The sequence below is a fragment of the Physeter macrocephalus genome, chromosome 19 (assembly GCF_002837175.3).
Source record: "Physeter macrocephalus isolate SW-GA chromosome 19, ASM283717v5, whole genome shotgun sequence".
In the NCBI taxonomy this organism is placed as follows: domain Eukaryota; kingdom Metazoa; phylum Chordata; class Mammalia; order Artiodactyla; family Physeteridae; genus Physeter; species Physeter macrocephalus.
In genome coordinates, this window is record NC_041232.1 from 44,936,404 (window position 1) to 44,950,093 (window position 13,690).

A 13,690-nucleotide genomic window follows, 5' to 3' on the forward strand; every position below is an offset into this window, starting at 1 on the left:
GACCCGTATCCCCTGCATCGGCAGGCGGACTCTCAACCACTGCGCCACCAGGGAAGCCCGTAACAATCTTTTTTGCCCAGCAAACATTTTAAATTTTTATGAAGTCCACTTTGTCAGTTTTTCCTTTTATGGAATGTGTTTTTAACATTAACTCTAAGAACTCTGTGTAGCTCTGTATTGTGAATATTTTCTATTTTTTTCTCAAAGTTTTATAGTTTAATGTTTCACATTTAACTCTGCATATTGGTTTCCTAGGGCCACTGTAACAAATTACCACAAACTTGGTGGCTTAAAACAACATAAATTAATTTTTTCACAGTTCTAGAGGCTAGAAGTTTGAAATCAGTCTCAGTGGGCCAAAATCAAGGTGTTGGCAGGGCCTCGAGGAGCTGGGGGCACATCACTCCAGTCTTTGCCTCCATCTCAATATGGCTTCTGTGTGTTTGTGTCAGATCTCCCTTTGCCTTTCTTATAAAGACACTTGTGGTGACATTTAGGATCCACCTGGATAATCCCAGCTAATTTCCTCATCCCCAAATCTTTAACAATAATCAGATCTGTTACAATATAAGGTGATACTAAATTTTTCTGGGAATTAGGAAGTGAATGTATCTTTGGATGGCCATTACCCAGTTTACTATAGTCTCTGATCTGTTTTGAGTTAATTTTTATATAAAGGGGCAGACTTCAGTGGGGTTCATTTTTTTTGGCCTATGGATTTCCAGTTGCTCCAGCATCATTTATTAAAAAGTTCATCCTTCCTCCATTAAATTGCTTTTGCACCTTTGTAAATCATTTTTGCTTTCTAAAATATATTTTTGCCAGTCTTCAAGAAGTAGTTTTAGTATCTATTTAAAGGATAACTGTGCTTAGTTACTAAGATTTGATTTAGGATTTTTGTTTTTCTTTTTTTGACTGCGCCACATGGTTTGTGGGATCTCAGTTCCCCAGCCAGGGATTGAATGCAGGCCACAGTAGTGAATGCCTGGAATCCTGACCACTAGGCTACCAGGGAACTCCCTCAAATCTCCTTATTCCTGTTGTCACTCCTTGCATCGTCCTCTGCCCTATAATTCCCCGGTGTATATCGCTATTGATTTCTTTGGTATCCTTTCGGACATTTTATGTATACATACGCAGATATGAACATAACATTCGTTCCTCTGCCTTTTTTTTTTTAACACAAATGGTAGCATAGTATACATATAAATTGTATTCATATTTGCTTACAGTATTTCCCATAGGGAATATAAAACATAAAGCTAAAATATTCTTTAACAGTTATTGTAGTGAGTAGTGTGTATTTTTTTCAGGCTAAGTTAAAACTTTTAAACGTGAATGCATCTGTAAACCTATATAGAGTATTCTTTTGGATGTGTACATTTGAGTGTTGTGCCCCAACCCTGTTTTTCCCACAAGCTCTGTGGTTTTTATTGGATGATTTTGCATAGTGCAGTGACTTCTAGGAATGTGTGTGACACTTACAGCAGAACTGAGTCTTTCAGAGAGCTTTTGTGGGTCTTTATATTTCTATGTCAGCTAAAAGAAAGCTGATATAGAAATATTAATATCAGACCATTTAATTCAGATAGCATTACAAGAAAGAAAGTCATTTCATGTGGATAAAAGGAATAATCATGAACTTTTTTGCAGCTACCAACATAACTTTAGATGAAAACTGACAGAATTTTTGGGAGGAATTGACAGACCCACAGTTTTTCGTCCTTTCAGAAGGAACTAATTTTCACTGAAAATCACATAATGATGAACACCTTCAAAATAGGAAGAGAATTTGGATGTTGAAAGCATATGATCATTTCAATAGATGCTAAAAGCCTTTAATAGAGTTCAGCATTTCATTATAAAATGTCATAGCAAATTAAAAATAGGATGGAACTTACTTTTATTCTAATTAAGGCTAGCTTCCCTAAAATCTATAGTAAATGTACTGAATAGTAGACCCTATGTGCTTTTCTAGTCAAGAACTAGACAAGGATATTTATATCCCCCCTACCATTTAACACTGTATTTCAGGCTTTAGGCAATTCAATGAGAAAAGAAGAAATAAGGTATACAAAAATGGAAAAAGAAGAGATAAAATTGTCATAATTTGTAGATGATAAAACTATATCTAAAACCTAAGAGAAACAACTAACAAATGATTAGAACTAATAAGAATGTACAGAGAGGTTTCTGGATATAAGACCAACAGACAAAAATCAATAACTTTTTTATACCAAAACAGTAATCAGATAAAAAATTAATAGAAAAAATCCTATTTATAATGCAACAAAAACTATAAATAGTTTATAAATAATTAGACTATTTATTATAATCTAGTAAAAATGTCAAGACTTCTGTAGGGAAAGTTGAAAAACTACTGAAAAGCATAAGAAATCTGAATAGGTGGAGAGACATGTCATGTTTATGGGTAGAACCATTCAATAACATTAAGATGCCAGTTCTCTCAGATGATTCTAAAAAAGCTAATGCAATTCCAATAAAATCTCAACATCACTGTTTTGATAGAACTTGAAAAACTGATTAAAAAGTCGTAATAATGTGTTAATGAATAACTGAGAAAATTTGGAAAAAGTAGAACATAGAGATAGAACTAACCCTGCTAGATACCATGACGTAGTATTATGAAGTTATAGTAGTTAAAATGGTATGGTATTAATTCAGTAGTAGATAAATGATTAGTAGGACATATACTAGAGAGCCCAGAAATAGTTCCATACATGTATTAGAACTTTGATAGATATGACATGGCAAATCAGTGGGGAAAAGATGGCTTATTCAGTAGAATGGTATTTGGATAATGGCTTTGCATATGAAATCTCTGTTGTTTACTATACATAAAGGTATTTTTAGGTGAATTAAAAACTTAAATGTGATGAGCAAAACTTAAACTTCTTAGAAGGCAATGTAGGGAAATATCCCTGATCTTGAGAAGGGGAAGGCTTAAGACTATGAGCATTACTTTTGAGAATTACTTTTCTGTAATTTTCCTAAAATTACGGAAAAGGTGATGAATTTAGACTATATTAAAAATTAAAAATTTTCCATATCAAAAGACCACAAACAAGGTTAGAGACAAGTGATAACAGACTCAACAGTGATAACATTCTGTTATACAAGATTATGTCAGAACGGATTGGTTTATATGTGTTTTTTTCCCCTGCACATTGATGTTTTGAGCCATTAGCAAATGGTTACATTAGCTGAAGAGAAGTACACTAAAACTCAGTTGAATATAAGAAGCCACAGAACTGTACACTACTGTACGAAATGCACAACCTACATTTTTTTCTTGGTTCGGTTTGGCCATGAGATCTCTGGAATTTATCAGCTTTAATCACTCCTTTCTAACCTCTCACCTCTTTTTTTTAAGCTTTAGAGTAAAGTGTTTATTAAGAACTTAAATGTCTTAAATGTCTTTTAAATGTCTTTTAAAACGTGTTAGTATTTTTATTAGGATTGTTTGGGTTTTTGTTAGTCCTCTGGTCACAGTGTTCTACTAGTAGTTAGTCTACCCCAACCATTTTTTCCCCACAAGCCCTGTAAGTTTTAGTGTGCAGTTTTGCAGAATGCCTCGTTTCTCAGTATTGTATTTATTGCATTATCAGAAATGCCTAGGGTTCAAAAAGCAAATAGTTTAGTATCCAGAGGATGAAATTCTATGTTATAAGTCACTTTCTCTCAGAACTTTGAACACATCATTCTCTTGTTTTGTCATGTTTGTTATTGCTGATGAATTTGATGCTAATCTGATTCTCTTTCCTTAGTACGCGATCTGTTTTTTATTCCCTCTCTGGAAGCTATTAGAAGTTGCAAAAAATAATTATTTAAGATTTTCTAGTGATCTGGATGAAGATCTTTCAGAAACTCATTGTACTGGTCATTTGGTTGTCTCTTATTTTGCAGATGTATTTTTTTAGCTCTGGAAATTTTCTAGCGATGTTTTTTTTTTGGTTTGTTTTTAAGCCCAGTTAGAAGATAAATGTAGCTATTTTTATAACAGTTGAAACATATTTACCCTTGCTTTTACTCCTAATTGAAAAAATTTAAGTGTAGTATTCATAACAGAAAAGTGCCCCATCATAAAAGTCAGCTCAGTGAATTTTTTTCAAACTGAGCACACCTATGTTCAACACCCGTATCAAGCAACAGAACTACAGAACTCCATTACCAGCATTTCAGAAACTCCTCACTTCTCCAAGGAGTGTATCCCACTTCTCCCAGGACACCACTATTTTGACTTCTAACAGTATAGTTTTACCTGCTCTTTGATCTTTATAAAAATAGAATCATTCAGCTTGTAGTCTTTTGCATTTGGCTTCCAAAGCTCAACATTATACATCCAAATTCATTCTTATTACGGTATACTATAGTTTAAATTTTGTGGATATGCTGTCATTGTTTATGCATTTTTCTGTTGATGGACATTTGTATGGTTTTCAGCTTTTGGCTATTACTAATAGTGTGGCAATGAACTTTCTAGGAAATTTCTTCTGATGAGATATGCAGGTCAGTTGGGTATATACTTTGGAGTGGAATTACTGGGCTATATTAGCTACTGCCAAATGGTTGTATTAATTTTCAAAATGGTTGTATCAGTTTACACTTTCATAGCATTGAATGCAAGTTTAGGTTGGTTTCACATCCTCCTCAACACTTGGTATTTTCCACCTTTTTCATTTTGGTCATTCTGGTGGGTATGTAGTGTTATCATATACTATTTTACGTATTGAATAAGTGGGCTTTGAAATTTTGGTTTATTTTATCCACTCCCCCTAAATATAGCTTATGTTTGTACACCCAGGTTTCAAAAAATCTTTTAATATTCTATGTTTATATTTTACTTGTAATTGTTAAATTAGCCAGCATATTGACTAATTTACCTGCTAATAGTTACTAACCTGTTTCATTTCATTCACTCAAGCTCCATCAATTTTATGCATGGTTATCTCTGTGTAAGGAATTTTGTTGGTGTGAACTTTGTTGACAGTTTCAATTTTTATTTAAAGAGGAAGGTTTAGCTTAATAGTTTGGTGATAGTTTTACCATTATATTTTTAATTACTGTTTTCTCTTTGGTAGTTTATTAGACTTGGATTCTATAACATTACTTACTCTTGCTTCTTCGATTTCTTTGAACCTTCCTTTAATGTTTATATCTCTCTAGATTGTTTCTTTAGTGTTCTTCTTACCTTATCTGCTCCATATTCTTCCTCCCAATTTTCAGATCCATTTTTCCACTTGTTTACTGGATAACACGCATTGAGCTTTTTGTAGGTACTTTATTTTTTAAATACATTTATTTATTGGTTGATTGATTGATTGATGGCTGTGTTGGGTCTTCGTTGCTGTGCTTGGGCTTTCCCTAGTTGTGGCGAGCAGGGGCCACTCCTCACTGCGGTGCACGGGCTTCGGTGGCCTCTCCCGTTGCGGAGCACAGGCTCCAGGTGCGCGGGCTTCAGTAGTTGTGGCACATGGGCCTAGCTGCTCCTTGGCATGTGGGATCCTCCCGGACCAGGGCTTGAAACTGTGTCCCCTACATTGGTAGGAGGATTCTTAACCACTTCGCCACCAGGGAAGCCCTGTAGGTACTTTAAACTTGCTTTTTTCTGTCAAACCAACTCTTCCAGTATTTCTCAGTTTGGTTAATACAGTCACCTTTTACTCAGTCTTCTAAATTAGAAATGCTTTTCTTTCTCATTCTCTCACAAGTAATTGTCAAAAAATTATATTTTATTTTTTAACCTAGGATGCCCCCTTCATACACAATCATAGACCTTGAGAACTATGTCTCTAAAATAGAGATCCTCTGTCCCTCCTTCCTACTCCTGCCTTAATGTAGTCCGTATCATGATCTAGACTATTGTTCCAGTTAGTCTTGTGGGGTTTTTTGTCTGACTCTCCCTTTCTTCTTTTTTTCCTTTTTACAGTCCCTCTGATTAAAGAATGCAAACACTGAGTGAATGAAACAAAGAATTTAAATTAAAAATGTATTACTCAAAATTTACAAAACATATAAACAGAATTTCAGTTTTTTTTTTTTTCAGAATTTCAGTTTTTAATTTAAACAATTAAACTTAAAAATGATGGTTTTTGTAACTGTGGTATTTATATTTGTGAAGTTATTAAAGCTCAAAATGGCATTCAGAGTTTTTGGACACCCTCACTAAGGATTTTGTTAAATATTGACAAATTGCTATTCAGAAATGTAGAGCACTTATTTCTTTATGTCTCCTTTAACACTGGATATTATTATTTTTTAAAACTAGTGTTTTGACAACTGAAAAAAGTATTTCTGTCTTGTTTACATTGCGTTTCTTTAACTCCTGGTTATGATGAATATTTTCCATGTTTTAAAGTATTGGTGATCAATTCTAATGCTACTTTAGTGGTATTAGCTACTATTTATCAGACACTTTCCTGACTCAAAAATAACTGTCATGAGCGTTTTATTACATTACCTATCTTAATCCTGTGAACAACCCTTTCAAGTGTAGATGCTTATTGTATGTGTGAGGAAACGGATTTTAAAGAAGAGTGACTTGTTCAGTGCTACATGGTTAGTAAACTCAGTGTGATCTGTTATCACACTATTACCTCGCAACTTTTTTGTTGGTATAGATGTGGAAGATTAGTATATTTGTATTTATAGTGGGTTGAATTAAATGTATAATTATTCTAGAGCCCAGGTACAGATGGCTGTGATTTTTTTTTTTTTTTTTTTTTTTGCGGTATTCGGGCCTCTCACTGTTGTGGCCTCTCCCATTGCGGAGCACAGGCTCCGGACACGCAGGCTCAGCGGCCATGGCTCACGGGCCCAGCCGCTCCGCTGCATGTGGGATCTTCCCGGACCGGGGCACGAACCCGTGTCGCCTGCATTGGCAGGCGGACTCTCAACCACTGCGCCACCAGGGAAGCCCAGATGGCTGTGATTTTAAATCTGGTTTTTCTAAAAGCAAGATGATCAAGTTTCGTATTTGTTTGGGTTAGGGGAGAAGATTTTGGTGAGATTGGTTGCAGTAAGAATGTTGGTGATAGATATTTAGAGCTGGAAGGATTCTTAAGTATTTCTCAAATTAGGTTCCATTGCACACTGTTGTGGGAATTTTCATATATCCTGACCACAGAAGTTTGGGCAACACTTGGTTTCCTTAGCAGAGAAACCTTAATAACTTTGAATAATCCTTGAATTTCCAAAATCAGTTTCTGTAGGAGACCTATTCATATCTTGTAGAACAACATCTTGAAGTACATCAGTTTGAGACAAAGCTGCTGTGTGGTCCATTCTCTCATTTTGTAAGGGGAGGAAATGGAGATCCATTGTGGTTAAGTGTGTTGCCTGAAAATCACACAGCTGCTAAACAACACAGGATAAGATCCAGTCATTCCTTTGTACCATGCTTCCCCCGATAATGTTATATAATATTTATTTTTCCTGTATTATGTTAAAAGTAGTTTCTTTTGTATTCCCATCTAGTCCAGACATTAGTCTTACACTGAGAAATTCATGTACAGTTTTAAAAAATTCTAGATTTATGTACATACAAATAGCCTAGTATGATTACATACCCATAACTGCTGTGTTTAATCATTGAAATGAAAAGAGTACTTTTTTCTGTAGTTAACGTGTCACAAATGTTTGGTTTAGTTTCTGTAGAAAATGTTTCCTGACTGCAATGAGAGAAAGCGGAATACATTGTCCCCTGTGTCGTGGAAATGTGACTAGAAGAGAGAGAGCATGTCCTGAACGGGCCTTAGACCTTGAAAATATCATGAGGAGGTTTTCTGGTAGCTGCAGATGCTGTGCAAAACAGGTAAGAGTAAATGTGACATAGTTCTTTGAAAGTCAAGTTTCTACTCTGAAATTTGTTTGACTTGTCTTGGTGGGTGCTGTTTTGAAGAGAAATTATTTAGGTTGGGAATTGGGTAGAAAAGACCAGAAAAGCTGTGGCTATAGATCTTACTAGATTATAAACTTACTGAGAACAGAGACCGAAAGATAGATACAGTCTCTGAATTTGCCGTAATTTCTAGCGTGGCATTTTTTTCAAAATAATCACTCGTCGATTACCTGCTAAATGAACTGAATGAACAAACTGGCATTTAACTCATTGAAGCCCCATTCTGGTACAGATTCAGCCCTTGAATAGTTTTTCTGGTGGTAGTATCATTATTGCAATTTTGCAGGTAGAAATGGGCCAAATGGATTTATGTAGTCAAGGGGGAACTCTCTAGCTGCCCTCTGTACTTGGATGTTTATGTATTTATCTAAGAAATCACAAAATACTTGGCAGAAGACTTTGCTTTTTAAGGAGGAGGTGTGAAAAATCAGGTATTGGCAAATAACTGGCATTAATTCTCCATTCTGGATTTTATTCTACCGTTTGGAGAGGGAATGAAATGGTGAGAGGTGGTTAGGCTTTGAGTATATTCGTTTATTATGGATTTATCACAACCACTTTTTCAAACAGCTAATAAAGTCAATGAGTAAAAAAACCATTTGCTGTTTCATGCTTTCACACAAGACATATCTGCTTTTCCATCTCTTTGAGGGAGGTGTTAACTGACAGGGCAATGAAGTGAAGCTGGAAAATACACTTGAGAGATTTCTGGCTCTACTCCTCAGAGAGAAAGTAAAAAATGTTCCAAGTGTTAACTTGGGAACTTAGTTTTTTAAAGCACTTTCTAACTCTGCCAGGTTGCAGTAGTTAAAGAAATAAAAAGATGCCCAGTGCTATGAGGCAACCTCTTAATACTTTCAATATTATTTTTTGTCTATTAGTGGTATTTTTTTTTTCAGGTGTAAAATTATTTGTTAATTTTTATGGTGAGTTTACAGACAGTTGGACTCATCTCCATTTTCTGCATCTAATGGACAGAAACTTACTGCTTATTTTCAGCTCCTACTTAAGAATTAAATCATATACTTAAAAAAAAGACCTCTTGTTTAAATGGAATATTTAGTTATCTATTTCTGCCGTGTTTTTTTCCTTCTTGTTGGCAATATCGCAAGTCTTACGAGTTCCTTTTTATATTAAAAGTCACATTACATTAAAAATTTAAAAAATTTTTTTATTATGGTAAAATATACATAACGTAAAACGTACCTTTTTTTAGTTTTTTTTTTTTTATAAGTGAAAGATTGTGGTAAACTTTTTATACAATAAATGTCCATTTGGTAAGAAAACATAGGTACATACATACACACAATCTGTATGAGGCATCAAATGAACAATTAGTGCAGTATTATGAATGGTAAGGTAGAAAACGTACCATTTTTAAGTGTACACTACAGTGGTATTAAGTACATTCATAACATTGTATAACAGTTACCACTGTTTCCAGAATTTTTTCATCATCCCAAACAGAAACTCTGTACCTGTTAAATTGTAACTTGCCATCCTCCCTCACCCAGCCCCAACCCCTCTAGTAACCTGTATTCTACTTTATCTCTGAATTCTGTTCTACCTCATATAAATGGAATCATGTTATATTTGTTCTTTTGAAAGTCACATTACATTTAATCAATAATTTACAGATTAAATTCTATCGCATGAGACATCATTACAAATCTTGTAAGAAGTACCAAGATGAATATGGTGTTTCTTCTGTCATTCCAAACTTTCAGATCTCTCAAGATTCAGTAGGGAACAGGTAAGCAATATTTATTCTTATAGTTTTTATTTTTATAGTTAAAATGGAAATTTTGCAGAGATTATATAAAGTGTTTTTGTGTGGGTGTGGGTGTTTGTGTTTTTAAAGTAAATTGCCTTTGTCCTCATAAGTTTGTCTGATGCATGTAAAATGACATCTGGGAGACTGACTTTATGCTAGACTTAAGCTTATGTTATGTAAAAATCATTCTAAGAAAACTTTATATGTCTGAATAAAAAGTAGATCTGTGAATTGAACGTATTTTCTTTTGCAACTGAAATTACTTGAAAGCTAGAGAAAATCCCTTTCAGTAATGTATTTGCAAACTAGAATCCTTTTACTCTCTAAGAATAGAATTGTTTGAAATTTTTATTTTGATAAAATGTCATGTAAAAGTGAGATTTGGTATGATTAAATTTGTAGTTCTATTTTAGTCTCAATTCTTTTAAAGCTAGGTTTTGGCTTGATTTGTATCTTACTGTCTCAAGTTTATGTACATTAAACATTTTTATGAAATGTATTTTATGCATAAGAATGGCCAGAATGCACATGTGTGGTTTAAAAAATAGTGACAAAACAAATACCCAGTTGCCCACTAAGCCGGGTCAAAAATTATAACATTTTTCAAGACCTTATTTTTTTTTTAAAATAAATTTATTTATTTAATTTATTTATTTTTGGCTGTGTTGGGTCTTCGTTGCTGCACACGGGCTTTCTCTAGTTGCTGCGAGTGGGGGCTACTCTTCATTGCAGTGCGCAGGCTTCTCATTGCGGTGGCTTCTCTTGTCGTGGAGCATGGGCTCTAGGCGCGTGGGCTTCAGTAGTTGCGGCACGCGGGCTCAATAGTTGTGGCTCATGGGCTCTAGAGCACAGGCTCAGTAGTTATGGTGCACGGACTTAGTTGCTCTGTGGCCTGTGGAATCTTCCCAGACCAGGGATCAAACGCATGTCCCCTGCATTGTCAGGCGGATTCTCAACCACTGTGCCACCAGGGAAGCCCCTTTCAGGACCTTAGAATCTCCTTGTGAGCCCATGCCAATTTGAACCCCATACTACCAGAGGTAACCACTATCCTCTTTTTTGGGTTGTTCATTCTTTTGCTTTTCTTTATCGTATTACCACCCATGCATGTATCTCTAAACAGTGAAGTGCTTAATTTTTAAAAACTCAGTAGCAAGCACACACAATTCAGTAAAGAAAGGCAGTACTGGCAGCATTATAGAAAGGCTCCCAGGAGGCGATATGTTAAGCAGATTCTTTAAGATTTTATTTTAGTAGCATTTCATTTCACATATTGCTAATTTTCAGTAATTTAACCACTCTTAGAAGCACTGATACTGTAGTAAGGCTTCTTCTCAACTCCTTAGTTGAAACTGTTCTGGTAAAGGTCTTTAGTAATTTTCTGATTTCCTGCTCTTTTAGGTTCTCGTTTTACTTGACTCAGTGTCATTGGATGAAATTGGTCACTCTTACTTTGTGATTTTTAAAAAAAATCCCCTTAGGTTCATCCCTTTTGGTTTTTTTATTTCTGTACTTCTGCTGTATTGAAATAACTCAACAATTTGTTATTAACCCGGTAGATTATTCTTAAGTGCAGGGATGGTATTTGTCTTGTTCAACAATGTGTCTCTAGTTCTTAGCATAGTTCCTAGTATATATGATGTGGGCAGTCACTGCTTGTTAAATGACTCAGTTTTCTTCTCATGAGATATGCCTTCTTCCCTCTTACCCCCCAGATCTAATTGGTTATAGGTACTATTGATTTCTAGCTTTTTTTTTTTTTTGTGGTATGCGGGCCTCCCCCCGCTGCGGCCTCTCCCGTTGCGGAGCACAGGCTCCGGACGCGCAGGCCCAGCGGCCATGGCTCACGGGCCCAGCCGCTCCGCGGCATGTGGGATCCTCCCAGACCGGGGCGCGAACCCGGTTCCCCTGCATCGGCAGGCGGACGCGCAACCACTGCGCCACCAGGGAAGCCCTTGATTTCTAATAGCAGTATTCCTCATCTGTGCTTTTCTTCTGCCCCTGTTGTCACTTCCATAGCTCAAGTCCCCATCATCTCTCACTTGAACTGTTTCAGTATTCTTTTAGTTGGTGGTCCTCCTTTAATCTGTCCTGTATATGATTGCCAAAGTGATATTTCAGAAGTGCAACTCTGACCTCTTTCTCCTTGTCCTTGTACCTTCCCTTCTGTACCTTGTCAGTGACTTCCTGTGGCCCCATAGCTGTGTTTCTCCTCCTGGGTTCCACGGGCCAGTAAGGGCTCTGTGAACTGCTTAAACTGCCAATTTTTTTTGTGTACTATGTGTGTATTTTTCTGGAGAGAGAATGTCAAGATTCTCAAGGGGGGTTCCATGATCTAATTCAACAACTAGCTTAATAAGACAAAATCCCTATTCTAAAGCCCTTTCTGATCTGGCACTTACCTTTCCGTTTAGCCTTTGTCTTTCTTGGCTACCCATATTGCATAATATGCCTTAGCCATGTTGAATTATTCCCATTGTATCCTGGCCATCCTTGAGAAGCAATATAACTTAGTCATTAAACATGAAGACTTGGAGCCAGACTGCCTGGGTACCAGGCTCTGTCATTTACTAATTGTATGACTTTGGCAAGAAACTGTACCTCAGTTTTCTCATCTGTTTAAAAAGGTAGTGGTAATACTATTAAACACCTCATTGGTGGGAGTCAATAAGTAGGTTAATACAAGTAAAACATATTGAATAGTACCATACTTGGTGAATGTTCGGGGGTTTTTTGTTTGCTTTGTTGGTTTTTTTTTTTTTTTTTTTTTTCCGGCTGTGCAGCGCATCTTGCGGAATCTTAGTTGCCTGACCAGGGACTGAACCCGTGCCCTCGGCAGTGAAAGCACGGAGTCCTAACCGCTGGACCGCCAGGGAATTTCCTAAATGTTAGTTTTTAATTATCATCATCATCCCATCACTCCCTCACCTCCATACTTTCCCCACCATTCTAACCCACAGTTTGCCAGCCAGTGGACTTTTTCTTCTCTTTGAAGACTTAGACCAAGTGTTAGATACTCTGAAGTCTTTCCTGTTTACTTGTCTGTTTTTTTTATCTAGTAGAATGGGCTTCCTAGTCTTATTCATGTTTATATCCTATGCAAAATTCTAGTTGCAATGGAAAAATCCAGTTTGTATATGATTTTCTAGTAAGGAAATTGTTGAAGGAAGGAAAAGATTTTTTTTAAAATGGTAGGAGATATAAGAAGCCAGAGTGTATAGTCAGGGTCCTGGGAGGAAACAGATAATTATACTCAAATTAGATAATTTGAGGGGAATTTAGTGAAGGACTATTTTTTAATTTTTTGTTTTATTTTCTTTGTGTGTGAAGGGACTATTTTTAAGGAGTAGAGTATTGGGTGCACTATGTAAGCAGGATATAGGAAGTCACAAGGAATAGTCATGTACTCTGGGTCTACTGAAAGCAGGGGAGGGGAGAAAGTAGACACCAGAATTGGAGAAAGAAAGCTATGTGGAGAGGGCAGTTGGAGAGGGATGCAACCAGTCAAGGCAGTTTTGTTGGGAAGGAGTCTGGGAAATAGGTATCCTAACCTTCCTCTTGTTTCTTCCACCAAATCTCCTGCTGGGCTGAACCCATTTGGGAAGCAGAGAAGGGAACCTGTTAATGCAGGTTAGTTTCTCAGTACAAAGAGCATGGTGAAAAATGGAGGAGAGGAGATCTAGAGGGGCAAAAAATATACCAAGCACAAAGGATTTCACTCAGTAGCCAAACATATTGTAATACTCTGTACACTGTGCTTTACAGCTTCCAAGTAGTACAAAGAAGAAAACATCCACTATGTTATTAATAGTGTCTATGATATTGCAGACATTCACAGAAAGATAGACAAGATGAAAAGGCAGAGGGCTATGTACCAGATGAAGGAACAAGATAAAACCCCAGAAAAACAACTAAATGAAGTGGAGATAGGCAACCTTCCAGAAAAAGAATTCAGAACAATGATAGTGAAGATGATCCAGGACCTCAGAAAAAGA

The 13,690-nt window shown here is 36.2% G+C and overlaps 1 protein-coding gene across 1 annotated transcript in view; it reads left to right on the forward strand.

Annotated features, from left to right (window-relative positions):
• RNF138 (ring finger protein 138) overlaps window positions 1-13,690 on the forward strand; it is a 40,187-nt gene that overhangs the window by 12,282 nt on the left and 14,215 nt on the right. Inside the window, exons 2-3 of the mRNA XM_024121019.3 lie at window positions 7,669-7,834; window positions 9,559-9,674. Coding sequence (XP_023976787.1) covers window positions 7,669-7,834; window positions 9,559-9,674 — 282 coding nt within the window. The remainder of the gene's footprint in view (window positions 1-7,668; window positions 7,835-9,558; window positions 9,675-13,690) is intronic.